This window comes from Vipera berus, assembly GCF_964194415.1.
Source record: "Vipera berus genome assembly, chromosome: 5".
Lineage (NCBI taxonomy): Eukaryota > Metazoa > Chordata > Lepidosauria > Squamata > Viperidae > Vipera > Vipera berus.
Window position 1 is genome coordinate 93,962,052 of NC_138207.1, and position 18,175 is coordinate 93,980,226.

The following is an 18,175-nucleotide window of genomic DNA, read 5'->3' on the forward strand; positions in this document are numbered from 1 at the left end:
AAATGCAACATGAAACTTCTTAACCCTATATTTGTTCTGGATGTACTCAACCCATTTTCGCCATTCCCTAATATAACGTTCTTGCGAGTGATCTTTCAGATAAGCCGAGAACTTTGCCATCTCTGCCAGGTCGGAAACCTTTAAAGTCCATTCTTCTATAGTCGGCAGTTCCTCCTTCTTCCAATACTGACCTATTAAGAGTCTTGCTGCCGTAATTAAATTCAACATCAACTTAGTGTCCACAACCGTAGCATCCGTAATTATTCCCATCAAGAAGAGTTGCGGACAGAACTTTATCCTTTGCTTGAAAATCTTCTGCATATTCCACCAAATTTTTATCCAAAAGGCCTTAACCTTTTTACAAGTCCACCATACATGAAAATATGTTGCATCTTCATCACCACACCTCCAACATTTTGGTTGATAGTTCGGATACATACTTGCAAGCTTTTTAGGATCTAGATGCCATCTATAAAACATTTTATAAAAGTTCTCTCTTAGATTTTGAGCTTGTGTAAATTTTACATTCCTCACCCAAATCTTTTCCCACGTGTCCATCGTAATAACTTCTTGAATATTTTGGGCCCATTTTATCATACAGTCCTTAACAAGCTCTGTTTCTGAATCAATCTCTATCAATGCAAGATATATCCGTTTAATATGTGCTGGACCCTGATTTCTAATTTGCTTTATCAGATTTTCATCAGTCATTGTAAAGCCATTTTTCTGATCTTCTTTCCACCTGGCCCGTAGTTGAGTATATTGAAACCAATTCTGAACAATCTTCTCATCTCGCAAGACACTATATGGTTTCAAACACCAGACATTTCTTTCCAAGTTTAGAATCTCCTTGTACGTAGTCGCATCATGTTTGAAACCAGCATGTATATTTTCTATTGCGTGTTTTGGAATTGCCCACAATGGTATCTTACAGTCTAGCTTATGTCTGTACTTCTTCCAAACTCTCAGCAATGCCTGTCTTAAAATATGCACTCTAAACACATTATCTACCTTCTTATCATACAACAAATATGCATGCCAACCAAACAACAAGTCGTGGCCCTCAAGATTTAATAATCTCTCTTGTGTCAAATTGATCCAATCACTTATACCTACTAACGCAGCAGCTTCATAATATAATTTAAAATTAGGCATTTTAAGACCACCTCTTTCACGAGTATCCTGCATGATCTTAAGTTTGACTCGTGGTCTTTTCCCTGCCCAAACAAATTTATTGATACCTCTCTGCCATTCCTCCAAATTAGAATCTTTCTTAAGAATCGGTATCATTTGAAATAGAAACAAGAATTTAGGCAGGACATTCATTTTCACTGCTGCAATTCTTCCCAGTAAAGACAATTGCAATTTTTCCCAACTCTCCATTTCTTTTTGGATTTTTCCCCATAATTTTTCATAATTATTTTTATATAATTTTGTATTAGAGGGCGACAAAAGCACCCCCAGATATTTGACCCTTTTGACAATCTCAAATCCAGTTAACCCTTCTAGAAGGGCCTTTTGCGATACTGTCATGTTTTTGGCCAAAATTTTAGTTTTTTGTACATTAACTTTAAATCCGGAAACCTTCCCATATTGCATTATTATCTCCATCAGGTCCACAACAGAGCTCTCAGGCTGGGTCACTGTAACAACCAGATCATCTGCAAACGCTCTCAATCTATAATCCTGATCTCTAATCCGTATACCCTTAATTCTTTCCGAATTTCGTATTTTTACCAATAATATCTCCAATGTTAACACAAATAACAAAGGCGATAGCGGGCACCCTTGCCTTGTACCCTTCTCAATACTACAAGCTTCAGTCAAACTATTGTTAACTATTATTCGGGCAGTTTGTTTTTGATATAATGCCCTAATTGGTTGCAAAAATTTATCCCCAAAATTCATTTTATCTAAAACTTTCATCAAAAATTGCCAATTCAATTGATCAAAAGCTTTTTCAGCATCTAAAAAAATTAGCGCCGCAGGGATCTGGTTGTTCCTTTCCAAAAATTCCAACACATCAACTATATGCCTCACGTTATTTTTCATTTGCCTACCACTAATAAACCCAGTTTGATCCCCATGAATCACCCGTTGCAGAACCCTCATCAATCTATTAGCCAACACCTTAGCAAATATCTTATAGTCTGTATTTAGTAGTGATATCGGTCTATAGTTTTTTACTTGAGTAGCATCTTGGTCTTCCTTCGGAATCAAAGAGATAAAAGCAGTTCTCCAAGATGGAGGCACCTTTCCCCCTCTCTGGATTGTCTGGAACAATTCCTTTAACGGTTTAACCATCTCTAATTGTAAATTTTTGTAGTAGGCCGCAGTCAGACCATCTGTACCTGGCGCTTTATCAACCTTCAACTCCTTAATTGCTGTAAATATTTCTTCTTCTGTAATCAATTGATTAATCTCCTCTTTTTGTACTTGCGTGAGAACCGGGATGCTAGCATTCTCCAAATACTCATCAATATCTTTTTCATTAATCTTCTCCTTAGCATATAATTTAGAATAAAAATCCACGAAGGCTTTCTTAATAAAGTCCTGTTGAAACACTAGCTTCCCCTTATGTTCAATTTTGTCTATGTTAGAAGCCCTCTGCTTCTTCCTTAGTCTATAAGCTAGCCATCTACCTGGCTTATTAGCATTGCAAAAAGTATTATGCCTAGCAAACCTCAAGTTGGTTGCCACTTGATCAGCCATTAATTTATCAAATTGCCCTCTTAATAGCTTGATAGCCTCCTTAGTCTTCACATCCCCTGGACTCAAAGTCAAGGCCTTCTCTTTTTCCTTAATTTCATTCTCCAATTCTTTCCTTCTAGCTTCCAAAGTACGTCTGCATTTATTATTCATATATATCAGCACCCCTCTCATATATGCCTTGCTAGCATCCCAAACCATGTCCATAGACGTATCCTTATTCATATTAATTTCAAAAAAATCCTTCATCCGTTGTTTACATTCTTCCACATTTTTCTGGTTTCTAAACAAGTTCTCATTTACGCGCCACGAGCGCCTATCTCTATTGTCCTTATTGATCTCTAACCATACTGGACTATGGTCAGAAATAGCTCTTGCACAGATCTTAACCTTCTTAATCCTAGAGAAAAAGTCATTAGTCAGCAAAATGAAGTCGATCCTAGAAAAAGATTGATGTCTATCAGAAAAAAAGGTATAATCCTTTTCATGCGGGTGTGTGTCACGCCAAATGTCTCGCAGTTCCAAATCATCCTTCATTTCAAAAAAAGACTTAGAAAGTTTAGCATGGCACGGAATACGCTTAAAAAAACCAGCTTTATCCATCTGTACGTCCAAAACACCATTCCAATCCCCCATAAAAATAAACGATTTGTAATCCAACTGGGTAAGCTTTGTATGAAGTGAACTAAAAAAATCAGCCTGTTGTTGTTGTTGATTAGGAGCATATAATCCAACTAAAAGCGTTTTTTTACCTTCTAACAACAAGTCTATCATTACGTATCTTCCATGCTTGTCTGCTTCAATTAAGTCCGCTGTTATAACATTTTTAACATAAACAACCACTCCGTTTTTCTTGTTCATTGCAGAGGCAACAAATTGCATACCCAATCTTGAATTCAGTAAAAACTTTTGGTCCATAGCCCTAATATGCGTTTCTTGCAAACATATAACATCAGTCTTAAATTGTTTTAAATATTGAAAGACTTTCTTCCTCTTCTGGGGTGAATTTAGTCCATTAACATTCCAAGTTAAGAATTTAGTCGCCATTCTTGTCCCCCCGAAGCTTCTGGAGCACCCCTCCAATGGCCCTATCTTCTTTGGGCCGTGCTCCTCCCACTGCCTCGCTGTAAGTACGCTTTGAAAGTTCCATAAACTTCTGGTGGTCTTGTTCTTTTATTTGTTTTGCTCTTTTTAAAGCAGCACGCGTCACCCTTAGCTCTCCAGCATCAGCCAACAAAGTTGTAGTTTGATCCCTTCCAGCACCCTCCTCCTCTGTCAGACCATCTTCAGCCTCATGAGGTTTTTCTTCACCAGATCCCTTTGCCGCTTCCAAAAGTGATAGTGGGGTTGCTTTTAAGACATTATTGTAGAAATCACGCGCCTGTGCCACAGTAGCCAGACGGTATCTTTTCCCTTCATACATCGCCACCAGCCCCACTGGAATCTCCCATCTGAACCTTATATCACGTTGCTTAAGTTCCTGCACCAGAAATGCAAAGTCCTTTCTTCTCCTTAAAATCTTTGGAGGAATTTCCTTTAAGACCAAAACTTCTTGGTCGGCAACCACCACTTTAGTATCGTAGGCAGCTTGGATAACTTCATCTCTGATTTCTCTCTTTGTGAAGTAAACCACGACATCTCTAGGTAACTTCCTCTGTCTGGCAATCCATGAGTTAACACGAAAAGCTTTATCCATACATCCCTTTATTTCAGATGCTGGCTGACCCAATACTACTTCCAGGGCTTCAGAAATCAGCTGCTTTAAATCTTCTTTAATATTTTCTTTTAAGCCTCTGATTCTAACAGCATACTGCATCTGATGAAACTGGACAAGGCTTAACTCTCTGTCCATTTTGTCTCTTAAGTCTTCATTCTCCAATACCTTTATTTCTAATACAGCATTTTTTTGAGTCAAATCTTCCACCTTTTCTTCCAGACTTTGCACACATTCAGCCACACTTTCCACTGTAGACAAAATGTCTACCCTCATCGCACTAAATTTCTCTTCCATCCTCTCTTCTATTCTCTCCTCCATTTTTGCCAGTTTATCACCCAATGTTACTAAAATTACCTGGGCATGTTTTTCAAGGGCATCTTCTAAATCCTTTGATGTCAATGCAGCAGGAGGAAGCAAGGCTTGCAACGGTGTCTGTTGCACCGGAGAAGTTCCAGCACTCCGAAGGGTTTTTGAGGGAGGTTTAGCCGCCATCTTTTACTTTCACTTGTGACGCAGTTTCACTTTAAGTTTAAAAAGTCCATTAAGCTCGAGAGAAAACATAAAGATCCTCTTCTCCTTTTTCTCTTGTACCGCTCTGCCTGCTCCTTTTATTCCAGGGTCTTTCCTTCTGGCAGGGGTGGTCGTAAACACCTGGCTCTGCTCCAAGAAATCCAGAGCAGAGACGCTGACCAGCTGGGAGCAACCCAGGCTACGGGGGAGTTCGATCCTTCAGCCGCCCAAGTTTTGAACTCAGGCGGCCCCGGAGAACTCGACCCCTACCTGGGGCCTCACCCCCTCCTCTTCTCCCGAGGAGGGGGCTTCAAATTCACCCGAACAGCTGATCGGCGCTGTTTCGGGTGAAATCTACACAGCTGAGCCGCGGGCAGCCCGAAAAGTCTGTCTCCGGCGCTCCGCCGCCACCGGAAGTCAAGGCTTTGGGATCTTATGAGTCAGCCTAGAGCAGGCAGAATTCAGGGCCACCTTCACTGGTCTCACCATTCCCCTAAGGACTAGTCATGAAGGCGAGCTTCTCCTTCCCCTCATCATAGGGGGAAGAACATAAGACTGCCTGGTGGATAATGGAGCCATCTCATCACTAATCACAGAGCCCCCATCCAGAGGATCAGTAGTATCAGGAGCCAAGGACATTATTATTGGAGGGGTAAAATAATGGGTAGAATAATCCCCACTCACCAATGATATGAGGGTTGAGATAGGACCTGTTTCCCTGGATCATTCATTCATGATCTGCCCCCAGTATCCCTTGTCACTGCTAGGCAGGGATCTCTTATGCAAGCTTGGAGCCACAATAAAGTGCTCTCCTGATGGGCTCACTTTAGATATCCCAGCCAAACATATCCACTGCAAAACTATTCCAGCCCTCTCAAACCAATTATACCCTCTTTCAGGACCTCCACACTTCATTATGGGGCTGGGGTTCCACTGAGGTGGGTTTCCTTAAAAGAACCACCTCAGTTAAAATGCAAGTCAAAACGGGACCACCTCCCTGCATTCCCCAATATAGAATCACGGCTGAGGCAACTGAACCAATTAGAAAAATAATCAAGGCATACATGGCGCAAGGTGTCTTCAGAAAGTGTATCCCCCTTGTAATACTCTAATCTTCCCAGTCCAAAAGCCCCAAACTGACTCAGAAGGCAACCCCATCTTCTCTTTTGGGCATGATTTAAGGCTTGTGAATGCATTAGTGACATCTAGAGCCCCAGTGGTACCAAATCCAACACTATTATCACCAGAATACCAACCTCAGCAACTGTTTTCATAGTAATAGACCTTTGTGCAACATTTTTAGCATTCTGGTAGACCATGCTTCCCAGTATCCATTTTCCTTTACATGGGAAGACCAGCAATACACTTGGACTCGCCTTCCTCAGGGTTATATAGAATCACCCACCTTGTTCTCTCAGATCTTAAGGGCAGACCTATCTGTTCTGTCTCAGCCTACGTGAGTCCTTGTTATGCTCACAAGGAGAAACCCCTCTTCCAACAAGCAGGCTGGAACTGCAGGAAAAAAACAATCCCCTTTTATTATTCACAGACCTGAGTCAATATCCAAGGCAAACAAACACAGTTCACAGAAACTCGATCCTCAACACAAATGGTAACCAGCACCTACCACACCTTCCCTTTTATTATTCAGCCAAGGTATGGCTTCCTAATGCCTTCTCTCTTGCCTTTGGAGCCGCCCCATTGCATTCCTCTGTCCTACTCTCTTTTCTTGCTGGCGTTTTCGTGCATCCTGGATATCTCCCAGCTGTGATTCATCACTGTCCAACTCAGATTCCCAGCACAGCTGTTTCTCAGCATGAGTGCGAGTAGAGGGGCCAGGCTCCTCATCAGACTGTAAGTCTTGGAGCTCCTCAGAGCCTTCCTCTGATTCTGATGTCACTCCAGGCCCCTCCTCCTCCTCCTCCTCTGATTCCTCAGACTCAGCTGCCAGGTCCACTGGCTGGCGAGGAATCACAATATTATCATCCATCCACCTGCCCTGTAAATCAACCCTGGTCCAGTATGTGGATGACCTATTATTAGCTTCAGAGATGGAGGATGACTGCAGGACCAATACCCATCACTTACTTAACTGCCTAGCAGAGAGGGCATAAAGCATCATCCACAAAACTTCAGTTTTTATAAGGGAGGTGTACTTGGGTTATATCCTATCCCCAGGGACCCAAAATTTAGCTCCAGAACAGGTTAAGACTATATTAGGCATGAAGCCCCCTAGAACCAGGCACCAGGTTAGAGCCTTCCTCAGGGTCTTGGGATTCTGCAGACCCTGGATTCCCTCATATGGGGAGCTAGCTAGACACTTTGTTCAGTTAACAACAAAGGAAATGACAGACTCCATTGTACGGATGAAGTCACTGAGAAAGTAAAACAAACCTTAACCTCAGCCTCAATCTTGGGTTTGCCAGACTACTAGAAATCCTTCATACTTTTCATACTTGAGAATCACAGGGTGGGCTCTGGAATATTAGCATAGAAATACAGACCTACACTATGGCCAGTGGCATACTATTCTGTCCAACTGGACCTGGCAGCCCAGGGAGCCGTCCCCTGCCTACGGGCAGTGGCTGCAACCATAGAAATAGTAAAATGATCAAAGGATCTCATCCTTGGCAACCCGTTCACACTAAGAGTCACCCACGGTGACTTCGCTATACTTCTTAAATACCAAATCCAAGCCTTCATCCAGCAGCGACTAGCACAGTACGAAACCAAACATTTACCACTGACCACATAATCGTTAAGCAATGTTTGACGCTGAACCCAGCCATCCTGCTGCCAGTGGAATGTGCAGATGACATTCTACATGACTGCCTCCACCTTGTCCACGATGCTGAGCTGCCATGACCTGACCTGACTGACATACCTCTACAAAACCCCAACCTGGAGCTCTTCACCAATGGATCAATCTATCTACAAGAAGGAACCTGAGTCACCAGTGCCACAGTCGTCTCTCTGCATGAGATCATCTGGGCCTCTCCTTTATCACTGTCTCACAGCACACAAGCAGTGGAATTGGTAGCACACAAGCTTGTGAAGCCATGAGGGATCAGTCTACCAATATCTATACAGACACTAGATACGTGTTTGGTGTTTGCCATGCCACAGGGACTTTTGGGGAACAATGGGGATTTCTAACTTTGGCAGGACACCCAATTGCCCATGGAGCCTTGGTCTCTAAATTACTGCAAGCCATCCAATTGCCCTCAGCCATAGCCATTATACATTGCCATGCCCACCAAAGGGATGTCACCCAGGTAACAAAAAGTCCAGACCACACAGCCAAGTGGGTAGCCACACAACCCATCCCCACACCCACTGTAGCCCTTTCATTAAAGGTTTACCCAAAAATCTCCTATCAGGACTTCTTAGAGCTTCATACTGCAAAGCGTGGCTCACCCAGCACTCTCACCCGCTGCCATGCTGGCAGGCCTGTCGGAATCAGGAAGGTTCCAAAAGAGGTAGATGCGGGGGGTGGGGGGTGGGTGGGGGGTGGGATCAGGAGGCTTTCCAGCAGGTGCCACCAGGCCTGCAGATGTGGTGCTGCCCCTCCACTTTCCAAGCCCAAAATTCCAGAGTAAAGTTGGGCAGCCTTTGAGCGCCCCTGAGAAGCTGCAAATCTGATGTAGCCTCAGCTACCGCCCCCCTTCTTGGCAGGGCAAGGCTGGAGTGCTTGGCCTTTAGTCAGGGCTGCCAGCATGGCAGTGGGGGGGGAGTGCTGTTTTGCAGGATGGAGGTACTTGCAAGTCCCGCCCCAGCTGTGGTGAGGAGCAGCGACTGTGTCTGTGCCTGGGGACGAGGAAAAGGAACCGGAGGGGTGCAGTGGCTGGGCTGCCTTTTGGCCCGCTGGATTCAGGGTTTTCCTTTGTGAGCTGGGGTGGGCCAGCCCCTTGCTGTCTCCAGAGTGGCCCTGGGCTAAATGCAAACACCCCACGGGCATGTCTATCCCCTCCTCCTCCTTTTGTCTTTGGTGTAGCTGTAACTGTAACTTTCCCCAGGCTGCATGCAGCTTCCGGAAGTGCCAGTCAGCTGGAGTCTGGCGTGGATCTTGGTGCTCAGCAGAACCCCAGCCACACCGTGGCTCCAGCTGGCTCTCCCACAGGTCTGTGCTGCATTGCCGCCACTTCAGCTCATCCCCACACTACACTTTTACACTATTTTTACACCTTTTTTTACAGTACTTTTCAACCCATCGTAAGCATACCACCTGCCAGGTCCCAATGTACCATCAGTGGTATATGTACCACTGATTGAAAAGCCCTGAGGCAGGGTTTTGGCAAGTCCCAGATGGAAGGCCCATTGCCTCCTGCTGCCTTCTGCACCTAGTATAACAACAGTTACACTCAAATGGACATTGTGGGGTCCAAGGTATGGTGGATGCTACCAGATGAGTTTGGTATGCACCTGGAGTTTATAGTGAGACTACACAAGTAGCAAAAAGCTGTCAAACATGCCAGGCCAATAATGCCTCATCACAAAAGGCAATTCATGAGGGAGGGAAACCGTGAGCACAACACCCCTTTGAAAAGCTACAATTGGACTTTATACAATTACCAAGGGCTAACGGTTTCCAATACATGTTAGTATATAGGGACTGGCTCACCCACTGGTTAGAAGCTTTTCCTTGTTGCCATGCCACCACACTTGAAACCACCTGGCACCTACTAAAAGATATAGTGCCAAGGTTCAGGGTGCCTAGTGTCTTAGATATGGACCGAGGGAAACACTTTGTGTTACAGGAAATTACCAATGTGTTGCAGGCTTTAGGGACAACCCAGAACCTTCATGTGCCATACCACCCAGCTTCATTGGGGGGTGGGGGGTGGGTAGAACACCAGAACAGGGAACCTAAGAGCCTCCTAGACAAATTTGCCAGGAGATACACCTGCTATGGCCTCAAGTGCTACCCATTACTCTATTCCATCTGAGAACCAAACCTAGATGAGATCTAGTCATCTCCTCTTTCAAGTTACTCTTTGGCCACCTCCCAGACACCCTGAAGGGTTTAGACCCCGCTCCCTTAGCCTAGAAAGTGGGGAGCTGGTCTTATCATCCTATTTTTCAGCCCTACACCAGTAGCCCTGGAGACTGTGGAAACACAATGCCTTGACACAGAAAATCACCCCTTCAAGCCAGGAAACTGGATCTGGATCAAGTCATTCACCTGGAAATCTCCCCTACAACCCAGGTGGAAAGGACCCTTCCAGATCCTCCTAACAACTCAAACTGCCATAAAGGTAGCAGAGAAGGACACCTGGATCCACTGGACCCATGTCAAGCCGGTAGTTTTCGACCACAGCATTGAACCAACCTCAGCACCGAAGGTGCCACCACTGAGACTGCAGAAGGACCCAGAGACAGACCAGTGGACATTAAGAACTCTATTTTGTTTTTGTTTTTTTAAAATAAGTTTTATTAATTTTCTAATTTTACATCCAAATATTTATGAAGCAATGTGGTGACTGGATAGTCAAAAGTCCAATAACAAAATCTTTTTGTACATAGCTCAGGATACATCAACAAAAATTCCCTCTCCAATTCCCTTAGTCACAATATAAAAATCAAATTAATACATTTCTGGTTGTGACACAGTCAATTAGAGCAATTATCAATACATTTTCACATATACTTATCCACGTCCTGTTTTTAAGTTTTATGTAATTTCAATACAGTGCTCCAAATTAGCCTATAGTATCTAAAAAACTTACACATTTCCCCTGTTTCATTATATATTAATTATCATATCTGAAATACAAACATTGTTCATTTAAGTTCATTCTTGTTATATTTCAAAAACATATTCTATTTGTCATTTTTGTAATTCATCAATGATTAACAAAGTATCTTTTGTTGTGTTGTTCCAAGTTCTATAATATAATTCAAAGTTATGTACTAATAGCTAATTTTCATTCCCTTAGAAATCTAGGTCCTAAATATAAAATCAGTTTATATCTTTTAACAGTTCCCCTTGGCCCATTAAAAGAGATTTTAACCTTTTTCATTACAAATCCCAACATTAAGGGAAAAAAATCATTTTTTAAAATCTAACTCTAGCTTTCTTTTTGTGCCAGGCAGGCTTCCATATCATTGTCTTTAACTTCTCAAATGTGTCTCCCTTTCTTCCTACACATGTTTTTTGAATCCAGGGAGACCATCCAGTTGTCAATTTTTCAAAGAGAGCGACCCCTCTATAGTCATTGAATTGTCACTCTAATAGATCAAATCTCCATGTTTGTATAATTGTAATTAATTCAGTCTGGGCTTCTTTCAATCCCATCTGGCTTAGGTAAGAGATCATGTCCAGTGTTATAGTTATTATTTGGTTGATTAGATTCTTAATGTACTGTATTTGAAGGCCTTTGGCATCCTCCATCTTAGTATTGCTTTCTTCAGCTTCTGTTGTTTGTTGAATTGTACGTTTTATAGTTGAAATCGAAGTTTGGGCATCAAGGCGCTCCGTAGATTGTATTTGTTGTTCTTTAAAGTCCCCTATTTTGTTCTTGATTTCCTCCTCTTCTGTTAGTTTTTGGCTTGTCAATTCATCATTTGAAGTCAGAGTCTCAGATCTGAACTAATAAGATATTCTATTATTAAGGTGGTGATCTATTAGGATGGGAAGTAGAAAATGTTTTTGGAATAGAATAAGAACATATTTAAGTTTTAATAGGTGTATTTTAGATATTATAATTTTTATGAAACTGAAGAAAGTAGGGAAAAGCACTAGGCCAGTCAGGTATGAATTAAATCATATCCCTGTTGAATATACAGTAGAGGTGACAAATAGATTTAAGGAATTAGATCTGATAGACAGAGTGCCTGAAGAACTATGGACAGAGGTTCGCGACATTGTACAACAGGTAGCAACCAAAACTATCCCAAAGAAAAAGAAATGCAAGAAAGCAAAATGGCTGTCTGAGGAAGCTTTGCAAATAGCTGAGGAAAGGAGGGAAGCGAAAGGCAAGGGAGAAAAACATAGATATGCCCAATTGAATGCAGAATTCCAGAGAATAGCTAGAAGAGATAAGAATGCCTTCTTAAATGAACAGTGCAAAGAAATAGAAGAAAACAATAGAATAGGGAGGACCAGAGATCTTTTCAAGACAATTGGAGAGATGAAGGGAACGTTTCATGCAAAAATGGGCATGATAAAGGACCAAAATGGCAGGGACCTAACAGAGGCAGAAGAGATTAAGAAGAGGTGGCAAAATTACACAGAAGAACTATACAAGAATGAGCTTAACGTCCCAGATAATCACAATGATGTGGTCACTGACCTCGAGCCAGACATCCTAGAATGTGAGGTGAAGTGGGCCTTAGAAAAGCTGAGCAACAACAAAGCTAGTGGAGGTGACAGTATTCCAGCTGAGCTATTCAAAATCTTAAAAGACAGTGCAGTAAAAGTGCTACACTCAATTTGCCAGCAAATTTGGAAAACTCAACAGTGGCCACAGGATTGGAAAAGATCAGTTTACATTCCAATTCCAAAGAAAGGCAGTGCCAAAGAATGTTCAAACTATCGCACCATTGCACTCATTTCTCATGCTAGTAAAGTCATGCTTAAAATCCTACAAGCTAGACTTCAGCAGTATGTGGATCGAGAACTACCAGAAGTACAGGCAGGATTTCGAAGAGGCAGAGGAACTAGAGATCAAATTGCCAACATACGCTGGATCATGGAGAAAGCTAGGGAGTTCCAGAAAAACATCTACTTCTGCTTCATTGACTATGCTAAAGCCTTTGATTGTGTGGATCATAACAAACTGTGGCAAGTTCTTAAAGAGATGGGAGTACCAGACCATCTTATTTGTCTCTTGAGAAACCTATATGCGGGTCAAGAAGCAACAGTGAGAACTGGACACGGAACCACTGATTGGTTCAAAATTGGGAAAGGAGTCCGGCAAGGCTGTATACTGTCGCCCTGCCTATTTAACTTATATGCAGAGCACATCATGAGAAAGGCAGGGCTAGATGAATCAAAAGTTGGAATTAAGATTGCCGGAAGAAATATCAACAACCTAAGATACGCAGATGATACCACTCTAATGGCAGAAAGTGAAGAAGAACTAAAGAGCCTCTTGTTGCGGGTGAAGAAGGAGAGTGCAAAACTTGGGTTGAAACTTAACATTAAGAAAACCAAGATCATGGCAACTGGCCCTCTCAATTCCTGGCAAATAGATGGGGAAGAAATGGAGGTAGTGACAGATTTTGTTTTCCTGGGCTCCAAGATCACTGCAGATGGGGACTGTAGCCAAGAAATTAAAAGACGCTTGCTCCTGGGGAGGAAAGCCATGGCAAATCTAGACAGCACACTAAAAAGCAGAGACATCACCCTGTCAACAAAAGTGCGTATAGTCAAGGCTATGGTCTTCCCAGTTGCAATGTATGGCAGTGAAAGTTGGACCATAAGAAAGGCTGAGCGCCAAAGAATTGAGGCCTTTGAACTATGGTGCTGGAGAAGACTCCTGCGAGTCCCTTGGACTGCAAGGCGATCAAACCGGTCAGTCCTAGAGGAGATCAATCCTGACTGCTCTTTAGAAGGCCAGATCCTGAAGCTAAAACTCAAATACTTTGGCCACCTAATGAGAAGGAAGGACTCACTGGAGAAGAGCCTAATGCTGGGAAAGATCGAGGGCAATAGAAGAAGGGGACGACAGAGAATGAGGTGGCTGGATGGAGTCACTGAAGCAGTAGGCGTGAGCTTAAATGGACTCCAGAAGATGGTAGAAGACAGGAAGGCCTGGAGGAATGTTGTCCATAGGGTCGCGATGGGTCGGACACGACTTCGCAGCTAACAACAACAACAACAATTTTTATGAAATGAGATAAAGGAAATTTGGGTTACCTGAAAGTTAAATACTATGGATATTAAAGGTTACATTGGAATACTGTAACTAAAAATTTAAATTGGTAAAATTTTATAACAGGACAGCAATTGTCTGTTGAGATCTATTAAAATATGAATAAGAAAAAAGAAAAAAATGTATTTATAAATGAGATACTGAAATTTTTACTGAATTGATATAATTAGAAATTTATTAGTATAAATATGAAATAGCAAATGTCAAGGGAAACTGAGAAGAAATATTTGATGGTATAACCTGAGATACTCACTAATGATTGTATAACTGACCTATTGTTTAACCCAATTACCACATTGCCTTCTAAAATGTTATTCTTAAAACTATAAAATCTAATAAAATCTTTAAATTAAAAAAGTGCAGCTTCTGAAAGTCAAAATTTCAACCTAGGAAAGCAGACAGCTAAGCTCGTCGGACAAAATGCCTTCTCCCAACCATTTGCAGATTTGCTCAGTCAGGAAGTATTAAACTTCAGATAAAACAGGAATAGAAGAGCAGGACTTTGCAGTTTTATCTACTGCTCATCAAAACCTTGGTGGAGCAGTGGGCTAATGCCTCCTTAAGTAACACCAGCTGCCTGCAATTAGTGCAGGTTTGCATCCCACCAGGCTCAAGGTTGACTCAGCCTTCCATCCTTCCCAGGTAGGTAAAATGAGGACCCAGATTGTTGGGGGCAATTAAGCTGACTTTGTAATAATGCCGCGTGGGGTGTGTGTGTGTGAAAGCCCTAACAAGCAGGCATATACATAGAATGAAGGCTACTGCTAAGCTTGTAAGCCACCCTGAGTCTTCGGAGAAGGGCGGGATATAAATGGAATTAAAATAAAAATAAAAAATAAAAAATAAATAATTTGAGTCTGAAATGAGATGGCAGGCCATTTGGAATCTCATTGCATTTTCACATGGGGCATAGAATAATGAGCAAATATGCTTTTAGTACCAAAACAAAAGATCGTTAAAATTACCAGGAAGTCTAGGAAATATGGGAAGTAGATATTTTGATGAGTTCCAAACACCTACTTGTTGACAAGCTGGGCACATTTTTGCTGACATTATGATACAGGATTTAGACATGTTGTTTCTTCACTTTCCTGAGGAATTCTGATATACATGGCTGCTTGGAATCATTTATTCTGTTCTAGGAAAGAAAGATGCTAGCCTGTACAAATTAGTTTATTTAACAAACTATACAAACCAACAGAGGCTGAGTGAAAGAGTAACACTAAATCTCCACATGAAAATTCAAGCCAGTGTTTTGCCTTTGCTGTGTTCTCATTGCTTTTCTGTCCCAAAGGTGCTTTTCAAGAGGCAACTGGACTTTCTCATTTTTTTCTGAAGATGTTTCACTTCTCATCCAAGGAACTTCTTCAGCTCTGGCTGGATGGTGGGGAATGGAAGGATTTATGCTCTTTGCAGACAGCTGGTGATTTGCATTCTTTTAGAGTGCCCTTGGAATTTTATCTGTGTCCTAAAGGTTACCTGAGTGGTGCAAATGGATGTGGAGCCTTCTTGGAACTGCTGAAAGGACTGTGTCGTAGACTGGAGATACTGTAGATGATATCATATCTTTCCCCCTCTATTGAGAGAGGGCCATTCAGTTTTGACATAGATGGACTACAAATATAAATCCTTCCATTTCCCCACTATCAAGTCAGATCTGAAGAAGCTTCTTGGATGAGAAGTGAAGCATCTTCAAAGAAAAACAAGAAAGTCCAGTTGCCTCATGAAAAAGCACCTCTGGGACAATCATGACTTGGATGACTGAGAATCTCCATAGTCATTGCTTTTCTCTTTCAGGGGAAGTTGGCCATGGCAGGTCTCCTTGCGTCTGAAGGGGATTCACAAAGATGCTCGTTTGCTGTGCGGTGCAACACTTATCAGCAGCTGTTGGGTGGTGACAGCAGCACATTGCTTCAAAAGGTGAGGTATAGCCAGCATCCATACATAATGTTAGTCAGAAAAAATTAAATCATGGTTTGTGAATGTGTCATAGAAAGCTTCTTAATATCTTCCTAAATTCAACTTGAGGGTAGATGGCTAACCATCCTTGAAATTCATCTCATGTGATATCCTTCTTTTTATGTGCAGCTTATTCTGCAAACTTAAACTGCGTTATTTTATACCTTTTTTCAGAAGAAGCATTATATTTTATACATTGTGTTTCACATTAGTTGTTGCCCAATTAATGAGGCATATGATGACGAATGGATCTGCCCAGGTCTTACTGGCTGCTTATGAATGGTGCAAACAAATCTTTCCTCCACTCTTCCCCTCCTGAAATGTTAAGAGTCATAGTAGAGATACTATCTGAACTAGTGGTTCCTCCTGCTTCATCTCCCCACCCCCCATGACCTGCCCTAATGCCATACAGGATGCTGTTCTGGCTGATGTAGGAGACACCCCTTGCTTCAATCAGCATGATCTCCACCCCCAGATGGCATGTCAGCAGATAGCATAGGTGTCATGGTTCTCACAAATGAAACTCTTCAAAGAACCTCGAGGCATTGTTTTACCTTAAAGAATCTTTATTCGAGTAGCATAGCATCGGCACATACATAGCAAAGCCAAAATCTGAATTCCCCTCCCCTGAGCACATAGTATCAAGCACAATTCTCTCCTGTAATTAACAGTCATAAATCACATTCTCCAATTAGTTTGAAATGCAGGCTTTCCCTCCTGTTCTCCAACCCGCCATTTCTTATCATCTCTTATTTCAAAAAACCTTGGTTCTCACACTGTTACATTATTGTTTATGTCTAACTACCTCCCATACATATTCATCCTCCCCCCCAGAATCATCTAATTCCAACTCTCATTCTAAGAGTAAAACATAAGGAGGAAAATGACTGCATCTCCATATGTTGTCAAAGCAAGAACATCCGGTGTTAGCAGCATTGACATCCGCCCCCCCCTTACAAAAAGGACAGATCTTGTAATGTAAACAATAGCACATGTTAGGGACCGTCTCTTGGTTTGTTAGGGTGTTTCCTATAGAACCTTTTGATGAGTCTGTCGGCTTTCACATCGCTAGATTTCACCCAAGTGGCTTCAGACAGTGAGTATCCCCTTGTACTAGGTACTGCAATTTCCTTTTAAAAGTTCTAGAATCAAGAATACACTTTACTTCATAGTGAGTCTGACCCACCACTATGAGGGGTCTGGGTGACTTCTTAGGGGGAGGTCTTAAAATGGAGCCCTAAAAAGGTTTCAACAAGCTGCAATGGAAGACAGGGTGAACTCTCCCTAAAACCCTAGGGAGTTTTAATTCTATGGTGACTGGGTTGATGATCTTTATGATGGAAACAGAGTTATTGTAAGCCACCTCTGCAAAAGGGAGGAGGTTGGTCCAGTTTGTTTGTTGGTAGGAAACATAGCATCTGAGATATTGTTCCACCACCTTGTTAGTGGATTCTGCAGCCCCATTAGTAGATGGGTGAAAAGCAGATGATAGACCTTGAGATGATCCAATTAATTTAAGAAAGCTCCTCCAAAACCTAGCTGTGAACTGCACCCTCCTGTCCGAAATTATTTGTTTAGGGGTGCCATGCAGCCGGTAGATATGTTTCAAGAACAGTTTAGTCAGTTGTTGGGCAGGTGGGAGTTCTTTGCAGGTAATGAAGTGAGCCTGGTTTGAAAACAGGTTTATCACAGTCCAGATGACTGTACTTTCAGGTAGGTCTACTATAAAGTCCATAGCAATTTCTTCCCATGGTTGAGAAGGGTCTGCCACTGGCTGCAGTAGCCCAGGGGTTTTCCCTGGAATTCTTTTCATGGTGGCACATGTAGTACAACTCCTGATGTAATTTTCCACATCCCGTTTTAACCCTGGCCACCAGAACTGCTGGTGGATGAGATGTAGAGTTTTTAAATATCCAGTGTCCAGCCTGTTTTACGTCATGGCTCTTTTTGAGAGCATTAAGATGAAGGGCTTCTGGCAAGTACAATTTCCCCCCCTTGTAAGCCAAACCATCCCTGCAGGTTAAGAAGGTTTGATTGTCCTTGAACCATTGATCGGTGAGGAGCTCTTGTTTTATTTTCTTTGCCCCAGGGTCATCAGGATTATGGGCCCTGCGAGGCATGAGTTAAGCAGCTATTAGTGGATTGGAGATAATTGCCTCGTTAACCTCTTCCCGTTGGCTTTTGTACTGGGGCAGTCTGGATAGAGCATCAGCTAGGAAGTTTTTCCCTCTCGATATGTACTTTGGAGTGAAGTTAAAACAGTTAACTGCCCAGCGCGCCTCTTTCAGGGACAGTTTGCGGGGAGTTTTCAGTGCTTCAGCACAGATTTTTGTGATCTATGATCTGTACTTCAAATGGCACCTTGCTCCCTTCTAGATAGTGTCTCCAGTTTAATAGAGCCTGC

At 42.3% G+C, this 18,175-nt stretch overlaps 1 protein-coding gene across 1 annotated transcript in view; it reads left to right on the plus strand.

Moving 5' to 3' along the window:
• The window catches only part of LOC308668604 (neurotrypsin-like), a gene marked incomplete at both ends in the record, with an annotated part of 70,468 nt that overhangs the window by 43,736 nt on the left and 8,557 nt on the right, over positions 1–18,175 (plus strand). The window contains one exon of the mRNA XM_081328614.1: positions 15,610–15,732. Within this exon, the coding sequence (XP_081184740.1) occupies positions 15,610–15,732 (123 nt within the window). The remainder of the gene's footprint in view (positions 1–15,609; positions 15,733–18,175) is intronic.